This window comes from Liolophura sinensis, chromosome 7 (assembly GCF_032854445.1).
Source record: "Liolophura sinensis isolate JHLJ2023 chromosome 7, CUHK_Ljap_v2, whole genome shotgun sequence".
NCBI classification, from domain to species: domain Eukaryota; kingdom Metazoa; phylum Mollusca; class Polyplacophora; order Chitonida; family Chitonidae; genus Liolophura; species Liolophura sinensis.
The window spans coordinates 11,243,576-11,265,695 of NC_088301.1; the positions used below are offsets into that span (position 1 = coordinate 11,243,576).

Below are 22,120 nucleotides of genomic sequence, written 5' to 3' on the forward strand. Positions count from 1 at the left end.
TTTATCTTGGGTACAAGATATATAACACATCATATATATATATATATATATATATATATATATATATATATATATATATATATACAGTACGACGTAAGTTCAAAGAAACAAAAAACAAGCCAGTTTTCCAGCGTAAAATAAGAATATGCTTGTAAAACAATTAATAAACCTCACTATAAAGTGTTTATAAAGCACTTTGTATACAGCTCTGACCCGATGAAATACCGTTATTTGAGAAAGTATATGGCCATGTCCGTTCACCGTAGGCCCTACTCTGTATAAAGTGATACGGGACGTGTGGTCGGTTTACGAGAATGGGGGCCAAGGTTAACCCGGTGAGTGACAGGGCCTGTGTTTATAGCGTGTCTTAGGAGTTAAGCTGAGGCGTCTCTATCACAGTGACACTGAACCCAGTTGAGGAAAAGATGCCGGCCACAGATCTTACCAAGGATGTAGCGGACATAGAGGTAGGCCCCTTTACATTGTATCCGAGGTCATCGCAGATGGTTGGAGGTTTGAGAACTGTGATGCAATGTGTAGTTCGGACTCAAATTACTCAGTTTATTCATTGAAGATAGGGTAATGACCTATTTGACGAATTTATACTGTTGTATGCAGTTAGGGTAGAGGTTTGTTCCAGCCCGTACAAGGATATAGAGTAATGTTGTGAAAATGGCATTACACCCTGTGAGCAAGACAGGTACCTGTGTGCTTGCACGTCGTAATAAATATTGGAGAAAACAAATGCATTTTTACAGGCACGTTTACGACTAGTCTTTGCATGTTGCACATGTACTGTTATTTATTTAGCCCCATTTAATCTGGTTTGTAATCGCGTTGAAGTCATCTTCATGAACTGACGCACTCACGTATATACTAGCACAGTATATGAATTTCTGTGTACGACGTCCGTGTACTTGCAATGTTACTTCGGCGAGCGAAGCAGGCAATTTACATTACATGCTATTTATGCAAGTGATTAAAATTAATACACTTATGATTAATAATACACTTAATGCCTTAAAATAGCTCTTGTTTTTCTTTCACACTATGTGTATGACTTAAACCTCTAACAGGCTTTTATGGGTATTTTCCCATGCTCAGCTCAGCTCATCCTTAACAACTTCAATGCGCGATTATACATGTAGCTGACTGCAGCAGTAATTTTTGGACACGTCGGCGTTTTGCTTTATAAAACCATTGAGTGGGTCGTCACCTACGTTAATGGAGAACACCTCAAGTTTACGATTATTTATTTATTAATTGGTCGTGTGGTAATAATTTGGAAAATTTCAAAATTTTGTGCATCCTTGAGTTCATGTGAAAGCATTTTTTTGGTATATGGGAAAATTTACTGAAGCATGTGAGAATGTTTTGGATACGCTGTAAAAAGTTCTTTGATGAAACTTTATTTGTGATCAGACTTTATTTTTGATCAAATTTTAATTTGAATCAAACTTAGTTTGGATCAGACTTTATGAGGACACTGGAATATCCAGGGAATATTTTGGACTTCTTTTTGGTTATATAGGGATATGTCAGACACCATAAAAACTTTATTTGGGTTATATAGGGATATGTCAGACAGCATGAGAACTTTATTTTGGTTATATAGGGATATGTCAGACAGCATGAGAACTTTATTTGGGTTATATAGGGATATGCCAGATACCATAAAAACTTTATTTGGGTTATATAGGGATATGAAAACTTTATTTTGGTTATATAGGGATATGTCAGACACCATAAAAACTTTATTTGGGTTATATAGGGATATGTCAGACACCATAAAAACTTTATTTGGGTTATATAGGGATATGAAAACTTTATTTGGGTTACATAGGGATATGTCAGACACCATAAAAACTTTATTTGGGTTATATAGGGATATGTCAGACACCATGCAAACTTTATTTGGGCTATATAGGGATATGTCAGACACCATGCAAACTTTATTTGGGTTATATAGGGATATGTCAGACACCATAAAAACTTTATTTGGGTTATATAGGGATATGTCAGACACCATGAAAACTTTATTTGGGTTATATAGGGATATGTCAGACACCATAAAAACTTTATTTGGGTTTTATAGGGATATGTCAGACACCATAAAAACTTTATTTGGGTTATATAGGGATATGTCAGACACCATGAAAACTTTATTTGGGTTATATAGGGATATGTCAGACACCATAAAAACTTTATTTGGGTTTTATAGGGATATGTCAGACACCATAAAAACTTTATTTGGGTTATATAGGGATATGTCAGACACCATAAAAATTTTTTTGGGGTTATATAGGGATATGTCAGACACCATAAAAACTTTATTTGGGTTATATAGGGATATGTCAGACACCATAAAAACTTTATTTGGGTTATATAGGGATATGTCAGGCACCATAAAAACTTTATTTGGGTTATATAGGGATATGTCAGACAGCATGAAAACTTTATTTGGATTATATAAAAGCAAAATATTGGACACATTGAAAAACGTATTACATGGATCACATGGAATTTTATTTTTCTGATTCTGAATGTCTGTTGACGTGCATAGAAATATTTTTTACAGCTTGCAACCAATCTGGACCATTTAAATCATGTGGACAACATAGATTGCCCATTTTAGAAGCTTAGCTGATTCTTGTGATATTGAGTTGGGTGTATTAAACACTTTGGGTCTTTGGGATTATTCAGCATAGAATCACGTGGAAGTGTTTTGGAAACATTGATATATTGACCAGACCATGTGAGATTTGTATTGTGGACTCAGTGAAAACCTTTCCAGATCATGTGGAACATTATGGACACATTGAATACAATGCTGGATTTCTGCAGGAATATTTTTAAAAATAAAAATCTGCTACTTGGATGACAGTAGATAGTTCAGATCCAGTCACAGTTTTACTGGATCATGTGAAAATATTTTGGACATAGTGAAAGCAATGACTGGTTATGATATAAGATAATGCTGGATCAGATATTAAAATTGTGGTACACATTGAAACTTTCAGAATCAAGTGAAAATATTTCAAAAACACTGAAAACTTTTCAGGGTTTTAGCCACTGAATCAGTTGAATGTATTTTGTGAGAGTATTTAAGTACATTGAAGTGAGTCAGTGCTTGGGGTTTAACATTGTACTTAACAATTTTTCAGTCATATGTCAACGTAGGAGTCCTTAAGAGTGTATGTAAGGTGCCTCATTGTTGCAAGACAGACTTCCACTGCTTGTATATCTAGTGCTGTTTCACTGAGACGACTTACCAAAGGAAAGTAAGCCGCCCCAACCAGTCCTTGCACTATCCCCTTAATGCTGAACACCAAGCAAGGAAGTTACAACTTCCTCTTTTAAGGTCTTAGGTGTGATCCGATCATAGAGTATATGTAAACTCACTGAAAATTGTACTATGCCATGTGAGAGTATGTAGACTCACTGAAAATTGTGCTATGCCATGTGAGAGTATGTAGACTCACTGAAAATTGTGCTATGCCATGTGAGAGTATGTAGACTCACTGAAAATTGTACTATGCCATGTGAGAGTATGTAGACTCACTGAAAATTGTGCTATGCCATGTGAGAGTATGTAGACTCACTGAAAATTGTGCTATGCCATGTGAGAGTATGTAGACTCACTGAAAATTGTGCTATGCCATGTGAGAGTATGTAGACTCACTGAAAATTGTACTATGCCATGTGAGAGTATGCAGACTCACTGAAAATTGTGCTATGCCATGTGAGAGTATGTAGACTCACTGAAAATTGTGCTATGCCATGTGAGAGTATGTAAACTCACTGAAAATTGTGCTATGCCATGTGAGAGTATGTAAACTCACTGAAAATTGTACTATGCCATGTGAGAGTATGTAGACTCATTGTAAACTGTACTATGCCATGTGAGAGTATCTAGACTCACTGGAAACTGTACTGTACCATGTTACACTATCTAGACTCACTGGAAACTGTACTGTGCCAGACACATTGAAAACTTCAGTGGCTCATTAAAAACTGCACGGTGTCATGTTAGAGTAGCAAGTCTCATTGAAAACTGTACTGTGCCATATGAGAGTATGTAGACTCACTGAAAACTGCACTCAGCTTTGTGAGAGTGTCTAGACCGAAAACTGTGCTATACTCATGTGTGAGTATCTAGACCTATCAACAACTTTACTACTTCATGTGATAGTATTGAAAATGACCTTTACCTCATGGAAATATTTGGACTTACTGAAAATGATTCTTATTATTGTGAATATTTGAACGCACTCAGAACTTTTACTGTACAATGTAATATACACGAAAGTTTTGGGGCCCATTGATCATTTAGGTGACAACAGTTTATATTTTAATTGTATGAAAAACTTATTTTAGGCAATACCCCAGATGTTCATAAATGTACGGTTCTGTTTTTGTAATATTTCACAGAATATTCTAGCCTTGAACCCAAAGGTGCCAAAGAAAGCCAGTCTTGTTTCCAGCTCGAAAACCAAGCAGAACAAACAGCACTGGAAAAGGAACCAGGACAAGGGATGTTCTGTAAGTTATTCTGTTCAGGATCCTTCTCAGAATTTATTGAACCGTTTCATCTTGTTTAAAGGAGGTATATCAAAGTTTTGGGGCCAAGAAAAAAAAACAAAAAAAAAAAACACTCAGCATAAATCCAATTAAATTTTTGCTGTTGTTTTTGGTACCTGCAATTATCTCTCTTAGCTGTGTTCACCGTGGGCAAACTCATACTGCATGTGTTAGTTTATGTATTTATTTATTTGATTGGTGTTTTGGGCCGTACTCAAAAATATTTCACTTATACAACGGCAGCCAGCATTATGGTGGGAGGAAACCGGGTAGAGCCTTGGGGGAAACCCACGACCATCAGCAGGTTGCTGGCAGACCTCCCCACATATGTTTCAGATGTTAGTTTAAGATGAATCCATTGTGTTTACGTGTATATGTGCACAACAGAAGAGTTACAATTTTCAGAGATTTAATTTCCATCTGTGTAGCTTCATGCCCCCATACAGTTCCATCAGTCGGACCATTTGGTTGCATGAATATTTGCATTTATATTTCATTTTTACCTGAATTCTCTACATCGTTTGTTTTGCTTAATTCACAGTCTAAAAACGGTTCTGTTTTTAGACTTGTAGTGGTAAAGAGAAGAATTTTGATGACATCAAGCACACAACACTGAGTGAGAGAGCTGCCCTGCGAGAGTCAGCAAGGTTAGATGGATTTGACTGAGGATAAAACTTGCCTCCATTATCTGAATTGCACAAGAAAATCACACAGTCCTCTGATAGTTTTATACAAATAATATCCTGCTTTCTGAAAATATACTTGCAGCTAGAGAATTGTTAGGCCTATTTAAATTTTTGTGCTTAAACAGGCAATATGGATAATTAAAGAGGGCAATCTTCCAGCCAGAAATGCACATTGGATGAGTTAGTTCTTTATTTGTTTGATTGGTGTTCTACGTCATACTCAAGAATATTTCACTTATAAGACAGCCTCCACCTTTATGATGGGAGGAAATCTGGCAGATTCAAGTGGAAACCAATGACTATCCGCAGGTTGCTGATAGATCTTCCCATGTATGACTGGAGAGGAAGTCAGCATGAGCTGCACTCTCAGCAACTGCATCTGTGGGAGGCTCCTGAGCCATTGTCCTGCTCCAGCAAGGAGGCCCCTCCTTGATTATTTCTGAAGGTGAAATTTTGACATCAAAAGGCTATTTATCTCAAAACGTACAATTTGTGATAAAATGTAACAATATTGTTAGCATAATAAATTAAATTGTAAACTTGTTACTATTTTTACAATGCAAGAACTTGTGCCATTTGTTAATTGTTTTTCTTGTTGTTGTCAGATGTTTGAAATGTGCAGATGCTCCCTGCCAGAAAAGCTGCCCCACTCAGCTGGACATCAAGTCTTTTATAACAAGCATATCTAACAAGGTAAGGGGCTGCCTGTGACCTGTATCTTTGGCACAGGTGAAGTATTTACCCAGCTGATAACCCTGAATACAGTTGAGTTAATGGCAGGTGTTATCAATCAGGTCAAAGGTTAAGTACTCTCATGGAATCTCTTTAGAGGAACAACTGTATTTAGTTGATCTACTGAACAGCTTATCTTAATAAATAAATAACTAACTTCAAAGAAATTCCTGATCTCAGTATTTTTAACTTTAATTATAAAGCCATCAACAGATGAAATGTGGTAAAAGTCAAATACTGAGATTGTCAAAATGAATTTCTACCAAGTTACCTTGCTCCTTATGTACAGACTCATTGAATTCTGCATTAAGCATCTTTCTTGCTTATCTTGCAATTATTAGATTATGCAATTTTTATATGAACAAGTTCGTGCTATGTAAATTCAAATGAACATTGTAAAGAAATGCTGGTAAGTTCACAGATTTTATTCAGTCCACATGATTGCAGTTGTTAGTGGTATGACATGGTATAGCATTGTATAAACTTACATTGCAAAGTTTGACAATGTGTTAAACATGGGATGTGCAATACTTGAGGTTTGCTTAATGACAAAACTTATTAGGAAAATGTTTTTCCCCACAGTACGGTGCGTGCCGGTTTTCTTGTACTTGTACTGTCTTAGGAGTGTTATGTTTTCTATGACATAAGATGGTTTTATGAAAATGAAATATTGACGTGTCTAGTGATATTTATTCAATTGCTTTGTATTAATTGACTCAGCATCTAATTTCCAGCTCCAGTGAATTTTTCACTATTTTCATTCACCAAGATAGTCAGGTTTATGGGTAAAAAGTTTAATTCTTGAAACCATCTTGTTAATATGTGAAAACTAATTGATGGAAACCAAATTACAGTTAGTACCGCAACTATAATGTGTGAATATGCCAATAGATAGAATTAACACTTTTTTTATTATTCATACATTGCTATTGACAAACATTGCATTTGTTACTTAATCAAAGGGTCACTGTATATACATGTATATATGATATGACTTGTTGTAGAACTATTATGGGGCCGCTAAGGCAATCTTGTCAGACAATCCCCTAGGGCTCACATGTGGGATGGTGTGCCCAACCAGCGACCTCTGCGTGGGTGGATGTAACCTCTATGCATCGGAAGAAGGCCCCATCAATATCGGAGGTCTCCAGCAGTATGCCGTGGAGGTTAGTCTTCTCATCAACCCCATTTTCCTGTGTGATAGTGTATCCTTTACTTTTTGAGTCTTGTGGTTAAAAGTCACTGGGATGCATGAGGTAGAGGTTCAAAACGAGGATAGGGAGTTGTAGATTGCCCCATTCTCACTGCTTGAGGGACTGTAATGAAAGTGACTGATCAGGAACTCTCATTTGACGCAGTGTAACGTATGTTAAATACCACTTGTCAAGTGGGAAAGCTCATCAGTCACTTGCCAAAGGTGGGTGGTTTCCTCCACCCATAAATGAGGACAGCCTTCTCATAAGTCAAATATTCTTAGAGTTAAATAATAATCAAATGGATTAATAAATAAATTTTAGATCTCAAGTTTTGGGACTAAATTTTTAGCTGCAGATTGGGGATAGTTTGTTGTAGCAATTTACCTGGAAACTGGCTAGCTTGGGGATACATGATACGGCTCTTATACTGTCAGTAGGTAGAGGACCACTGGTTGGTTTGGTTTGTATTAAAACATGTTAGCTACTGTGTAACTATGGGGAACACTTATTCAGTTAGCTACAGTGTAACTGTGGGGACCCTCAGTAGGTTAGCTTCAGTGCAACTATAGGAACACTCAGTTGGGTAGTTTCATTGTGACTGTGAAGAACACTGAGTTGGTTAGTTTCAGTGTGACTGTGAAGAACACCCAGTTTGTTAACTACAGTGTAATTATGGGGAACACTCAGTTGGTTAGCTAGAGTGTAACTATGGGGAACCAAAGTTGGGTAGCCTCAGTGTGACTATGGGGAAAATGCACTTGGTTTGCATCAGTATAACTATGGGGAACATTTATTTGGTTTGCATCAGTGTAGCTATGGGGAAAACGCACTTGATTCGCATCAGTGTAACTATGGGGAATTCTCACTTGGTTCACATCAGTGTAACTATGGGGAAAACTGACTTGGTTTGCATCAGTGTAACTATGGGGAACATTCAGTTTGTTAGCTTCAGTGTGACTATGGAGATGACTCAGTTGGTTTACATCAGTGTAACTATGGAGAACACTCAGTTGGTTTGCATCAGTGTAACTATGGGGAACGCTCAGTTGGTTGCATCAGTGTGACTATAGGGAACACTCAGTTGGTGTGCATCAGTGTAACTATGGGGAAGACTCACTTGGTTTGTATCAGTGTAACTATGGGGAACACTCAGTTGGTTTGCATCAGTGTAACTATGGAGAACACTCAGTTGGTTTGTATCAGTTCGTTAGATACAGTGTAAGTAAAGGGAACACTGAGTTGGTTAGCTTTAGTGTGACTATGGGGAACACTCACTTGATTTGCATCAGTGTAACTATGGGGAACACTCAGTTGCTTTGCATCAGTGTGACTATGGGGAACACTCAGTTGGTTTGCATCAGTGTGACTATGGGGAACACTCAGTTGGTTTGCATCAGTGTAAATATGGGGAACACTCACTTTTACTTCAGTGTGAATATGAGGAACACTCACTTGGTTTGCATCAGTGTAACTATGGAGAACACTCAATTGGTTTGCATCAGTGTAACTATGGGGAACACTCAATTGGTTTGCATCATTGTGACTATGGGGAACACTCAATTGGTTTGCATCATTGTGACTATGGGGAACACTCACTTTACCCAGACCAGTAAACGTTTTCTGACATATTTATGGTGAGTTTGTTTCTATTACACTGGCAACTGAGTTGCTTAATAAGAGTTTATACCTCTCTTTGTAGCTATGACTTGGTATACATATATTATTGTAAGAAACACAAAAAAAGACACAAATTGTGTCTTGGGCAGTACACAAGCTTACACAAGCATAACACCATCTGTATTTTTTCCTCAGGTTTTTAAGGATATGAGAATTGCTCAGACCAGGGACCCGGAGTTGCCTCCCTTGGCTACTCTTCCTGCCAGTTACCAATCTAAAGTGGCTCTGATTGGCTGTGGACCAGCCAGTATAAGCTGTGCCACTTTCCTCGCTAGGCTTGGCTACTCTGACCTCACCATCTTTGAAAAGCAAGATTTCATTGGAGGATTAAGGTAAGACACTTATTTTTTTGTCCAGAAACTTGAAAAAGGTCTTGTGGAATTTTGCCTCCATAGATTGATTTGCTTATTTATTTGATTGATGCTTTACGCCATACTCAAGAATATTTCACTTATATGATGGCGTCCAGCATATTGGTGGAAGGAAACTGGGCAGAGCATGGGGTGAACCCTCAGCCATCCTCAGTTTTCCATTAATTGATCTGGCTGTTGCACAGTGATGCCAAACAATGCGTAATATTATGTAAATGTTTGAAATTTTTAGGTTAAGGAGTTAGAGCGAATGCATCCTAGCTATTAAACAGACAATGTTTCATTCTGGATTTGGGCCATACCCAAGAAGTTAAAATCAGCAATCTTGTTATTTGCCTGGTTAGTCAAATACTAGTCAGCCCATAGTTCCACCATAGTCAAGGAACATGTCTGGTGTTTTGAGGTTAATGCTTTAGTTAGGCAGCTTTAAAAGGGGTCCCTGATAGATGGCTTGAAAAATGACACCATTGGGAAACGAGGAAAATAATATAATGTTGAAAGTGAAAATGAATCCCAAGCAGAAGAGACATATTTGATTTTAAATTGGTACTTAAACACTGATGTACATGTGACAAATAAAGAAATGGCAGGCAGGTGTAATTATGTGTGCGTTGATTAACTTTGATCACAGGTCACAAAGGCAATTCTGTTGTTTTTTATCTGTTTTCAGCTCTTCTGAAATTCCTCAATACAGGCTGCCATACAGTGTGGTCAATTTTGAGGTGCAGCTCATGAAAGACCTAGGGGTCAAGGTCAGCATTAGTATTATAAATTGGAATAGTTGAAGGGGTCATTGAGGTCAAGGTCAGTCATGATCAAGGAAGGTCATGGTCAGTGTAGGTCTTCTAAGAGGCTTAGGTTTGTCAGGATTTTAGGATTATGGGACAGGTTTTTCAAAAGTTGAATTAACTCTAACCCAGACTAAAATGTCATTTATGTTAATTCCTCAACCTTTCCCTATATGATAGAGCAGTCAGTGTAATTTACTTGCCATCATAATTTGATTTTGAAGGCAAAACTATTACTTTGTTTGGCCAATTGTATGCCTTCACAAATAGGAATAAATATTATTTTATTGGTCTACATGCAATATTATCCCCGAATATGCTTGAATAACATCTTGCAAATGCATACAAGGTTAAACTTTTCATCTGTCAGCCCATTGAGGAAACTCGACACTCATGTACTTGAATCTAAGAGGATGCGTGTGTGTGTGAGCATGGGAGGGAAGGGAGATTACTGTCTTGCTGGATTTATTTATTTATTTATTTATTTATTTGATTGGTGTTTTACGCCGTACTCAAGAATATTTCACTTATACGACGGCGGCCAGCATTATGGTGGGTGGAAACCAGGCAGAGCCCGGGGGAAACCCACGACCATCCGCAGATTGCTGGCAGACTTTCCCACGTACGGCCGGAGAGGAAGCCAGCATGAGCTGGACTTGAACTCACAATGACCGCATTGGTGTAAGACTCCTGGGTCATTACGCTGCGACCCACGACCATCCGCAGGTTGCTGCCAGACCTTCCCACATACAGCCGGAGAGGAAGTCAGCATGAGCTGGACTTGAACTCACAGCGACTGCATTGGTGAGAGGCTCCTGGGTCATTACGCCATGCTAGTGCACTAACCAACTGAGCCACGAAACCCCCCTGGACTGCAGGAAGGCCACATGACCGCCGTCAACCGCTTACTGTCACCAAGGACCCTGCAAGCTATGAAAACAGGAATTTGATTTGAATTGGCGGTTTCTGGGCTGAAAAGGAGATGCACACCACTGACTATGACTTCAGTACAAACTGTTACCTTTATTCTATTTTATGCCCCTATTGATTTGTAAGCCTGCTGGATTCAGATTTCTCCTGGTCTGTTTGATTTTGTCAGGTTGAGCTTGGCAGAGCTCTCCACCCTAAGGACCTCACTCTTTTCTCTCTCAAAGAGAAAGGCTTTAAGGCAGTCTTTCTAGGCATTGGTAAGTTACCCCCTTCCATACTGTATTAATCTCACATGATTCTCATTCCAGCTCCTAGCAGTTTGTGTCCATGCATAATTTCACATTTGAGATAACGTATACGAGTTATTTTTAGGCTCCTGATACACGTAGACGTTTCTAATCATCTGCTAATGTGGTCAGTGGAGTTCAAATCCATCAAATGTTAATTTGGTTTTGGGTTAAATGCCAGCTTTCAGGTACAAAAAATGGCGCTTGTTTATGCTCATCACTCCTATACCTGCATAAAACCTGACTGTCCAGATTTAAGGTAAGGATTCTGGCGTTGCCAGGTGTACTCTCAACATAATGCTGCTGGCTGCAGTTATGTAAGTGAAATATTCTTCAGTACAGTGTGAAACACTGAGTAAAGAAACAAATAAACGTTCTTGAAAATAAGTAAATCCCAGCCCTCTGTTCTTCTTGGTAGGTCTACCAGAGGCCAAGAGAATCCCGATCTTCAAGGACCTGACAGAAGGGCAGGGCTTCTACACATCAAAGACCTTCCTACCTAAAGTGGCCAGGGCCAGTAAGGCTGGTGAGTAGGATCTGCTCACATTCTTCTACCGCCAATTAAGTCACAACCAATAACAAACAAACAATAAAAGAAAAACAATGAACTGTTCTGTAACATGTGCTTTATCTGCTATCAGGTATGTGTGCATGCAAGTCCCAACTACCTCAGCTGAGAGGAAATGTCATTGTGCTGGGAGCAGGTGACACAGCCTTTGACTGCGCCACGTCTGCATTACGATGCGGCGCGCGGCGGGTATTCGTTGTGTTTAGGAAGGGATTCACCAACATCAGGGCTGTGCCAGAGGAGGTGGGTATGGTAACCGGATAGCAGTGCACTCAGCAAGCATATATAGACAATATATACAGTGATAGTCTGTTTTCATTTGAGTGGTGTCCTATGTTAGTCTGTTGTCATTTGAGTGGTGTCCTATGTTAGTCTGTTGTCATGTGGGTGGTGTCCTATGTTAGTGTGTTGTAATGTGGGTGGTGTCCTAAGTTAGTGTGTTGTAATGTGGGTGGTGTTCTATGTTAGTCTGTTGTAATGTGGGTGGTGTTCTATGTTAGTCTGTTGTAATGTGGGTGGTGTCCTATGCTAGTCTTTTGTCATGTGAGTGGTGTCCTTGTTAGTCTGTTGTCATGTAAGTTGTGTCCTCTGTTTGTCTGTGGTCATGTGGGTGGTGTCCTCTGTTTGTCTCTTGTCATTTGGATGATGTCCTATGTTAGTCCTGTTGTCATTTGAGTGGTGTCCTATGTTAGTCTGTTGTCATGTGGGTGGTGTCCTATGTTAGTCTGTTGTAATGTGGGTGGTGTCCTATGCTAGTCTTTTGTCATGCGAGTGGTGTCCTTGTTAGTCTGTTGTAATGTGGGTGGTGTCCTCTGTTTGTCTGTTGTCATGTGGGTGGTGTCCTCTGTTTGTCTCTTGTCATTTGGATGATGTCCTATGTTAGTCTGTTGTCATTTGGGTGGTGTCTTATATGTTAGTCTTTTGTCATGTGGGTGGTGTCCTATGTTAGTCTGCTGTCATGTGGGTGGTTTTCTGTGTTAGGCTTTTATCACGTGAGTAGGCTCTCATGTTGGTCTTTAATCATGTGAGTGGGCTCTTGATCTGTTATCACGTGGATGATGTCTTATGTTAGTTTGTTGTCATGTAGTTGTTTTCTCATGTTAGTCTGCTGTCATGTGGGAGGGCTCTCATGTTGGTCTGTTGTCATGTGGGGGTGGGTGCTCAGGTTAGTCTGTTGTCATGTGGGTGTGGGCTCTCATGTTGGTCTGTTGTCATGTGGGGGTGGGTGCTCAGGTTAGTCTGTTGTCATGTGGGTTGGCTCTCATGTTGGTGTGTTGTCATGTGGGTGGGTGCTCATGTTAGTTTGATGTCATGTGGGTGGGCTCTCATGTTGGTGTGTTGTCATGTGAGTGGTGTCATATGCTAATGACATTTTCAATTTTCTTCTGCATGGATATGTACATTGTAATAGTAGCTCGCCAACATGCTTGCTTATTATGTGAGTATATACATTTGTGGACAAACATGGATAGTTAATGCCTGCTAGCTTTTTTCATGAGAATATATATATATATATATATATATATATATGTACACACACAACAGATGGACCTTGCCCGTGAGGAGAAGTGTGAGTTTTCTGCCGTTCCTGTCTCCACGGCGTGTGATTGTGAAACAGGGTCACGTGACTGGGATGGAGTTTGTGAGAACAGAGCAAGACGAGTCAGGAAAATGGACAGAGGATGAGGAGCAAATCGTCAGGCTGAAAGCTGACAACATCATATCAGCCTTTGGATCTGGACTCCAGGATGACCAAGGTATGCTCACATTTAATACTCTTCTACCGCCAAACATTTCATAAAATACGATAACTGACATTGTGAGAAGCACATTAATGTATTGTGTTCAGCCTTGAGGCAAAGTTTTCAGCACTAAAATCTGCGCTCTTTCCAGAAACTGTAATCGCTAGTAATGATAATGCTGTTACTTATAAATCCATTACCTAAATGAAACCTACCAACCTGAAACATGATACATACTCAGCTAAGGGAGCTGATTCAACAAAGCCAGTCAAAATGGCAAACCTCCTCATAAGTTTTTGGTACTGGAAACTGAAAGTTTGACAGATTTATCTGAAGTTAACTTTGAACTGATAAACAAAAATTGGGCTTCTAGGGGCCCAAAAATTAGCCCTAAAATCATGCTTTAAATTTTGAGGACTGGATTTTTGGAATCCGAGCCAGATCATAAGGTGTACCAGTGAGCTACCTCTTATTTCTGTGGGAGATTTGATGGTTGAGTGCTCTAAACTGTTGGCATGTATTGCTGATGAATTGCTGCCAGACTATAATGAGGTTGCTGGTTCAAAACTTTAGAATTTTAGGCCCGGTTGTTCAAAACTGTTTTAAGCCTTGATACCAGATGTAACTTTAAGCCAAGTCTTCAATTTTGTACTTAGCCCAAAATAATTGTGTAACAGTATATTAAATATGAACTAAATCTGCTACTTTTATACTTTTATACTTTGGACAACTGTATTGGCTGGAGAGATGGGCAAAAATCTTAAATATAAATATGACTTAATGCCAGTATTAGCTAATACACTTTCAACCGGGCCCTAGTTTTCAGCATTAGAATCTGTACTATATCTATAAAGTGTGGTTCTTAATAAGGTCTCCATACTAACGGTTTGACAAATATTTATGTGTAGTTATTGTGCCATTTGTTGCCAGTATATCAGACAAAGTGTTGTCTTCAGCACGGTTAGTATCCAGCCTGTGTATGAATCAGTACTTGGAACTTTGAGGTCATTCTTTCCACCATACAATATCTTGCTCAAGCCCAACTCATGCTGGCTTCCTCTCTGGCTATAAGTGGGAAGGTCTGCTAGGAACCTGCAGATGGTCGTGGGTTGCCCCCGGGCTCTGTCCTGTTTCCTTCCACCATAATGCTGGCTGCTGTCATATAAGTGAAATATTTTGGGTATGGCGTAAAACACCAACCAAATAAATAAATAAATATAATATCTTAGTATATTACAAAACCACCATGTTTGTAAGCTAGGTACTAGAAACACATCATTAACTACTACTTTGAATATAAGCCTTCTTTGGTGACTTAATATGTGTTTGTGCAGGATTTTATTTAAATGAAATTTTCTAACATTTAGTTAAGCAGGCTATGGAACCCCTGAAGTTTAATGAGTGGGGGGCTGCCACAGGTTGACCCTGAGTCTATGGAGACAAGTGAGCCAGGTGTTTTCTGCGGAGGGGATCTGGCAGGTGTGGCTCAGACAACAGTAGAGTCTGTCAACGATGGCAAACAGGCATCTTGGTTCATGCACAAATATATACAGGTGAGATGTCTGATGCAGTAACTTATCTCCAAATATAGACATCTGATAATTCATTTATTAATATCTGCAGGTGAGACATCTGATAATTCACCGACACATACCTAAAGGTGAAAACAACTGCATGTAATAATTAACCAACAAATAGTTACATGTGAGAAATCTGATAATTAACTCACAAATACCTACAGTCAAGACATCTGACAATAAACCTACAAATAGTTACAGGTGAGACACCTGAGAATTAACTCACAAATACCTACATGTACATGGGCGACATGTGATAATTTACTCACAAATACCTACAGGTTAGACATCTTATAATTAACCCACAAATGCCTACAGGTGGAACAGCTGAGAATTAACCCACAAACAGCTGCAGGTGAGACATCTGATAATTAACCCACAAATACCTGCATTTGAGGAATTTGAGAATTAATCCACAAATACCTACAGGCAAGACATCTGAGAATTGACTCACAAATACCTTCAGTTCAGATATCTAAGAATTAACTTACAAACAGCTACATTTAAGACATACCTACTCACAAATACCTACAGGTGAGACATCTCAAAATTAACTAACAAATACATGTACCTACACATTATATGGTATTTTAACTGTAAATACTTAGCAGGTGAAATACCAAGCTTTCAGGTGTAGATGTCTTCAGAAACTTGATTAAAAAAACTCATGTTTGTTCAAAACTCATGAATGATGAAAGGTGAATAATGACAAATTGCCTTACAAGTCTTCACTTTATAAAGAAATCAGTATTCTTCTGAGACATTGGTTGACAGGTAATTGGTATTGTCAGTTGGAAATCTTTATTCCTTTGTCTAGTCCTTGGATAATCACATCATCTCAGAAACCCCAAGTCTGCCTCGATTCTTCACAGCCATAGACAGTGTGGACATTAGCATTGATGTGTGTGGCGTCCATTTTGAGAACCCATTTGGCTTAGCAAGTGCCCCACCCACCACCAGCAGCCCAATGATACGCCGAGCCTTTGAGTCCGGCTGGGGATTTGCACTTACCAAAACATTTGTTCTTGACAAGGTAAGGGAAAACTGGGAATTTCATTTGTTTTTGTTTGACTTTATGATCAAAATGAACACCATTTGATGAATTTGACATCAATTTACATGTACATTGGTAGTGGAACTGGTAGTGATAAAATGCTGACTGGATTTTAGTTTGGCTGTTTGTTTATTTATTTCCTGGGTGTTCAGCTAAAAAGCCACTTAGGAAAGTATGTCCTGAGAAAGATAGACTAATTAATACCAAATTCAGAAATATGTTACGTGATGACAGTCAGTTTTATTGTTGGACAAAGCCAGAGTGCTTGGGATGAGCCACTGAGTGGGCTGGATGCTTATATAACAAATATCATATGTAGACTATGCAAAATGTCAAACAAGCATCATTGACTGCATATTGTCACCAAATCCTCATGGTCGGTGAGTTGGGGAGAAATCTACAAATTCCCTGTCCAAGGCTGGGATTGAACCTGCTCCTGGTGTGTTCTAGTGATTGAAAGTCAATTCCCTAAACCACTCGTCAGCCAATCGGCAAACTTGGTAAAGAATTAGAAAGCTAGAGCTATTAGGTTTAATGATAAGTGTCTTTTATGTTGCATAAAAAATATTTAACACAAAATAGTTAATATAATAGTACATTCTAAAAATATGTAAATAACTTTGTGTGTTATCTTCAGGACATCGTGACAAATGTGTCTCCTCGTATCGTCAGGGGAACAACCTCAGGTCACACCTTTGGACCAGGTCAAGGGGCGTTTCTCAACATTGAGCTGATCAGTGAAAAAAACAGCGGCCTACTGGTGTCAAAGTGTTACGGAGTTGAAACGAGACTTCCTGAGAAGGTATTAAACAATTTATGTGATTTTATCCCCATTTAAGGATAAAAAGTGATTCATTAAGAATTATGTTTTAAATGTGTGATTCAGCATTTCTGACCCCAACCTCGAAAAGATACAGTTTTGTGTGCCGACTTGACCTAAGTCGCTCTATTTGTTTGTCTGGTCAGTTGATCTGTCTGTCAGTTGGTCTGTCCTGTCAGTTGTTCAGTCTTTCTGTCAGTTGGCCTGTCTGTCTGTCAGTTGGTCGATCTGTCCGTCAAATTATTTGCCTCTTGTCTTCTGGCATATGTCATTCTCTTAATGAGAAGCCTGTGTGCAGGATAACATTGACTGCCAGAGGAATCTTGCAGATGTTTACAAATTTTAATCATTTTTTTCATATTGATTTTCTGCTTTAATAAGAAATTGCACTGTCAATGAAAGGCATTATTATCCTGAATGGATATGTCACCTGATTGCTCATCAGCTGCCCTGAAGTTTGTGACATTATATGATTTGTTCACAATGTCAGCATCAGCAACGTTTTTTTTTTTTTTCTTATTACATTTTTTGTTTCACAAATACTGAAGAACAGCTTTATTCACTGCTTGTGACCTGTTTATTAAGGAATGTTTTTCTATTTTAGATTCTAATAGCCAGTGTTATGTGCTCTTACAGCGAAGAAGATTGGACTGAAACTGCCAAAATGGCAAGAGGTAAAGGTCCAAAAATTCTTGCAAATGAAGACCTTGAGGTCTAGAGTTCATTTCAGGAGGCTTGACAGACTGATTTGATTTCGTCAGTAGTATGTGATGTGATTTTTGAATGTAAAATAGCATATATCTGGATGATTGAAAAAAAAAAGTATTATCCTAATCATATATGCAATGCACTCAGCATTTTTCTTTTTGGAGCTGTGAGTATTTTAATTAATGCATTTAACAAAGCAAGTTATTGGGGTGTTTTACATGGATTTATCAAATAATTGAGTACATATCCATTTTACTGCATTGTATTTCTAGAGTGTTATAAAGTAGATCATTGGATGTATTAAATTCATTTTGACAACCTGTCAAAACTAATTGACATGTAACAATTACAGTAATGGCCTCAGAGAAAGGCAGAGTTATTGAAACACTAGAGGTCAGACAAAAGCAGGAAAGGTTTTAATGCCAGATAACATGTTTCAACATTGGGCCTTCAAAGCAGATGTTTGTATGGTTAAAAACAGGAGTAACCGCTGGGAATATCCATGTCTAAATGGCAAAAAGGTGAGAGTGGCTTAAAGTGCCACTACAATTCCAAGAGAAAACAGGTGAAAATATTAAAATGATACGATATGATATGATATACCCAGTGGAACACAGCTAACATCACTGTTCAAAAATATTAAGTGAAGAATCCTGAAAAACTAAATCTTCAGCAATTCTGCAAAAGTTTCCTGATCTGAGATGATAATATTCCTTATGTGACAGAAAAACTTTTATTTCTAGATTGTCCTGCAAAAGTGAACACAATGCAATGTTTCTTACCAATTTAGGAAAGCATATACCAGTGGGCCTATATAGCTGTCATGTCTTGCATTGACAGGAAGCCGGAGCTGACGCCTTGGAACTAAACCTTTCCTGCCCACACGGCATGGGGGAGAGGGGTATGGGTCTGGCCTGCGGACAGGTGGGTACCTTATCAACATTATCTCTTGTTGTGCAGAGGTGAGATTTTGCTTATATGCAAAATTGGTGCTAAATCCTCAACCTGAAAATCAAGGGCGATATACATGTTCACTGGCACTAATTTACAGCCATAGAGTGTTTTAGGTCCTTTATTGTTTTTTTGATGTAGTTCTTATCTCAGCATAGGTTTAATCAATCTTTTAACATGAAAACTTTTGGGAAGAACCATTCAGAAATGTAATCTTACATTGTTGCATACTGTAACCAGTAAATTTCAAAATAACTGACTTATTATTAATAGGCTCATGACTAATTATATTGACACATGTTTACTGATGTACAGGATGAGACTCTGGTCAGAAACATCTGCAAATGGGTGAGGGCTGCAGTGAAGATCCCATTCTTTGCCAAACTTACCCCCAATGTGACCGACATTACCGTGATCGCTAAAGCTGCACAGGAAGGTGTGTATCATGTGAAAATTTGTTTATTTATTTAATTATTTGATTGGTATTTTGCGCTGTACTCAAGGATATTTCACTTATACGATAGCAGCTAGCATTTGATGGGAGGAAAATCACATGTGCAGATTGCTGACAGACCTTCCCACGTATGGCTGAAGAGGAAGCCAGCATGAACTGGACTTGAACTCACAGCGACTACATTGGTGAGAAGGCTCCTGGATCATCGTGCCGTGCTGGCGTGCTAACCCCCTCAGCCATGGCGTTCATTCCTCATGTGATAAAGGTTCTGTTATTAAATAGGTCCTGCTCATAATTCTCTCTGACCTGTAAGAATCTTGATCTTTGGAGTATTTGCATTTCTCTTTAAATTTTAACATTTCTTAAACAACGAAACAGTTTATTTATTTTGGTATATCCATTGTTGTATTTGGCATGTTCCATTTGGTTAGTATTTGATACAAACTCTTACACCTATTTTGTAAAACAACCCTGACGCATGTTTCATGACCCATGTTGATGCCAGTTTCAAAAACACTCCAAAAACTACTCCCATACCAGACCACCATAAAACTGCTTCAAAAACTCAGCTAAAACCGATTTTGCAAAACATCTTTTATGTATATATTTTTTTATATGGTTTTAAATCCATTATCAAGAATATTTCCCTTAATTAATATAATAACATTCAGTTTTATGAGTGGAGAAAAGCAGAGTACCCTGAGTGAACCACTCACCTGTGGCAAGTAACTGACAAACTTTGCAACTTGTGACCTATAGATTTTAACCTGTTAAATGTGTATGCAACATTGGTTGGGGGAAAGTGAGCCTGAACAAACTTCATCAGGTACTGTTGACTTACACTTCATTACCCTATTTCCTCAAACTTTTTGCATATGAAAGAATGGAATTCAGAGTGATTTATGCACCTTCTTAATTTGATTTTGCAGACAAAACTAAATTGGTTGGGTCGGCCAATTTCAGGGCTTCACAAAAAGTATACATCTATCATTCATTGAATAATACTCTCAGAGTATGTTTGAATAAACAGATGTGCAAAAAACTTGAATAATTACACTGTGTCTACTTACCAAGGCCTCAGAAATACTGGAGTCGGGGGGGAAATCTCATGGATTTCAGGATTCTTGTAGAATGGCTGTCACTCATCTCTTTTGTTATAGGCGGTGCTGATGGTGTTACTGCCACCAACACCGTTTCGGGTTTGATGGGTCTTCGTCCCAACACCAACCCCTGGCCAGGTGTCGGCAGGCAGCAGAAGACTACATATGGAGGTGTGTCTGGAAATGCCATCCGACCAATAGCACTGAGAGCTGTGTCGGCCATTGCCCGAGCACTTCCAGGGTTTCCTATTCTGGCTACAGGAGGGATTGATTCTGCTGAGGCTGGCCTACAATTCCTACATGCTGGGGCTTCTGTTCTACAGGTAGATTTTAGTTTTTATACCTCTGGCTACTTTGACCTTTGACCTTCTTTTCCAGAGCAGAGCAACACGTAGCTCTTTGTGTTCATTCCTGGCCTGGGGCAGGGAATTGTGAAGAGTGCTGCTTCCTCACAATTCATAGGGCTTCCCAAAGGCTGGTAGTTCATCCCAGCCACTCCTGTTTTCTCAACCCATAAAAATGACTCCCATCAGCTAGGTGCAAAAATTCTTGAGTTTGGCATTGGTCAATCAGTCAGTCAGTCAGTCAATCTAAGGTCATAATTGATAATTGGCTTTTAATCTCTTGTGAACAAAGTATATCTTTGTGATTGGGAGCAATTTGATGGACATTTTTATTGTGAGCCACACATCAGAGGGGCTGTAGTTAGATCATCTTTGGCAGCCAGCAGTTTTTCAGCTTAGTCTTGCACAGACTGGACTTCAGTTTTAACCTTAGTTCTGCCAGTAAATTACGAGAGAATGATTTACATCATTGAAACCATTTGTTTGAAACCTGTTTGCTGTGGCTTTACACCTGGATGTCTTCCTAAACCACTGGCAGTGGTGGTTTCGTCCTGACCTTTCTTGGTTTCCTCCAGGCCCTTTTTGGTTCCCTCGACTTCCTGATTGGTTTCCGTCAGATTCTTATTGGTTTTCTGCCACGCTGTGATTGTTATCCTTCAGGCCTTGTTTTGTTGGGTTCTGGTTTCCTTTACGCCCGGATTGGTTTATGCCACAGTCTGATTGGTCCTGACTGGTTTCTGCCAAGCTCTGATTGGTTTCCTGCTCCTTCAGGACATGGTCAGTTTCTTCCGGAACCTGAGTGGTATTCTCCAGGAGCTGCTTTGTCTCCTTCAGGTCATGATCAGTTTCCTGCAAAACCAGTTTCTTCAACTAATACATTTGGCTGTGTGATAATGAAAATACTCAAGTACGACCTTAAATCACCAGTCTAGTTATTAATTGTGTATGGTATCTATATTATCAGGTGTGCAGTGCTGTTCAGAACCAGGATTTCACTTTGATTGATGATTACACCACTGGTTTGAAGACTCTCCTGTACCTACAGTCTGTGGAAAGGCTGAACACCTGGATGGGCCAGAGTCCTCCCACACCCAAACACCAGAAGGGTAAACCTGTACCACAACTGTCACAGCTCATTGGTAAGGTAAGTCATCTGTACCTACAGTCTGTGGAAAGGCTGAACACCTGGATGGGCCAGAGTCCTCCCACACCCAAACACCAGAAGGGTAAAGCTGTACCACAACTGTCACAGCTCATTGGTAAGGTAAGTCATCTGTACCTACAGTCTCTGGAAAGCCTGAACACCTGGATGGGCCAGAGTCCTCCCACACCCAGAAGGGTAAACCTGTACTACAACTGTCACAGCTCATTGGTAAGGTAAGTCATCTGTAACTACAGTCTGTGGTGGGGCTGAAGACCTGGATGGGCCAGAGTTCTCCCACACCCAAACACCAGAAGGGTAAACCTGTACCACAACTGTCACAGCTCATTGGTAAGGTAAGTCATCTGTGTCTAGTTATTAATTGTGTATGGTATCTATATTATCAGGTGTGC

The 22,120-nt window shown here is 39.1% G+C and overlaps 1 protein-coding gene across 1 annotated transcript in view; it reads left to right on the top strand.

Moving 5' to 3' along the window:
* Nucleotides 1–371: 371 nt before the first annotated feature.
* LOC135470434 (dihydropyrimidine dehydrogenase [NADP(+)]-like) overlaps nt 372–22,120 on the top strand; it is a 32,193-nt gene continuing 10,444 nt past the window's right edge. Inside the window, 23 exon segments of the mRNA XM_064749372.1 lie at nt 372–467; nt 4,432–4,542; nt 5,146–5,228; nt 5,873–5,960; nt 7,004–7,165; nt 9,008–9,204; nt 9,914–9,995; nt 11,131–11,218; nt 11,667–11,774; nt 11,890–12,059; nt 13,362–13,391; nt 13,393–13,573; nt 14,926–14,963; nt 14,965–15,111; nt 15,953–16,168; nt 16,827–16,931; nt 16,933–17,007; nt 17,614–17,683; nt 17,990–17,992; nt 18,562–18,641; nt 18,984–19,104; nt 20,283–20,545; nt 21,531–21,710. Coding sequence (XP_064605442.1) covers nt 426–467; nt 4,432–4,542; nt 5,146–5,228; nt 5,873–5,960; nt 7,004–7,165; nt 9,008–9,204; nt 9,914–9,995; nt 11,131–11,218; nt 11,667–11,774; nt 11,890–12,059; nt 13,362–13,391; nt 13,393–13,573; nt 14,926–14,963; nt 14,965–15,111; nt 15,953–16,168; nt 16,827–16,931; nt 16,933–17,007; nt 17,614–17,683; nt 17,990–17,992; nt 18,562–18,641; nt 18,984–19,104; nt 20,283–20,545; nt 21,531–21,710 — 2,640 coding nt within the window. The 5' untranslated portion in view covers nt 372–425.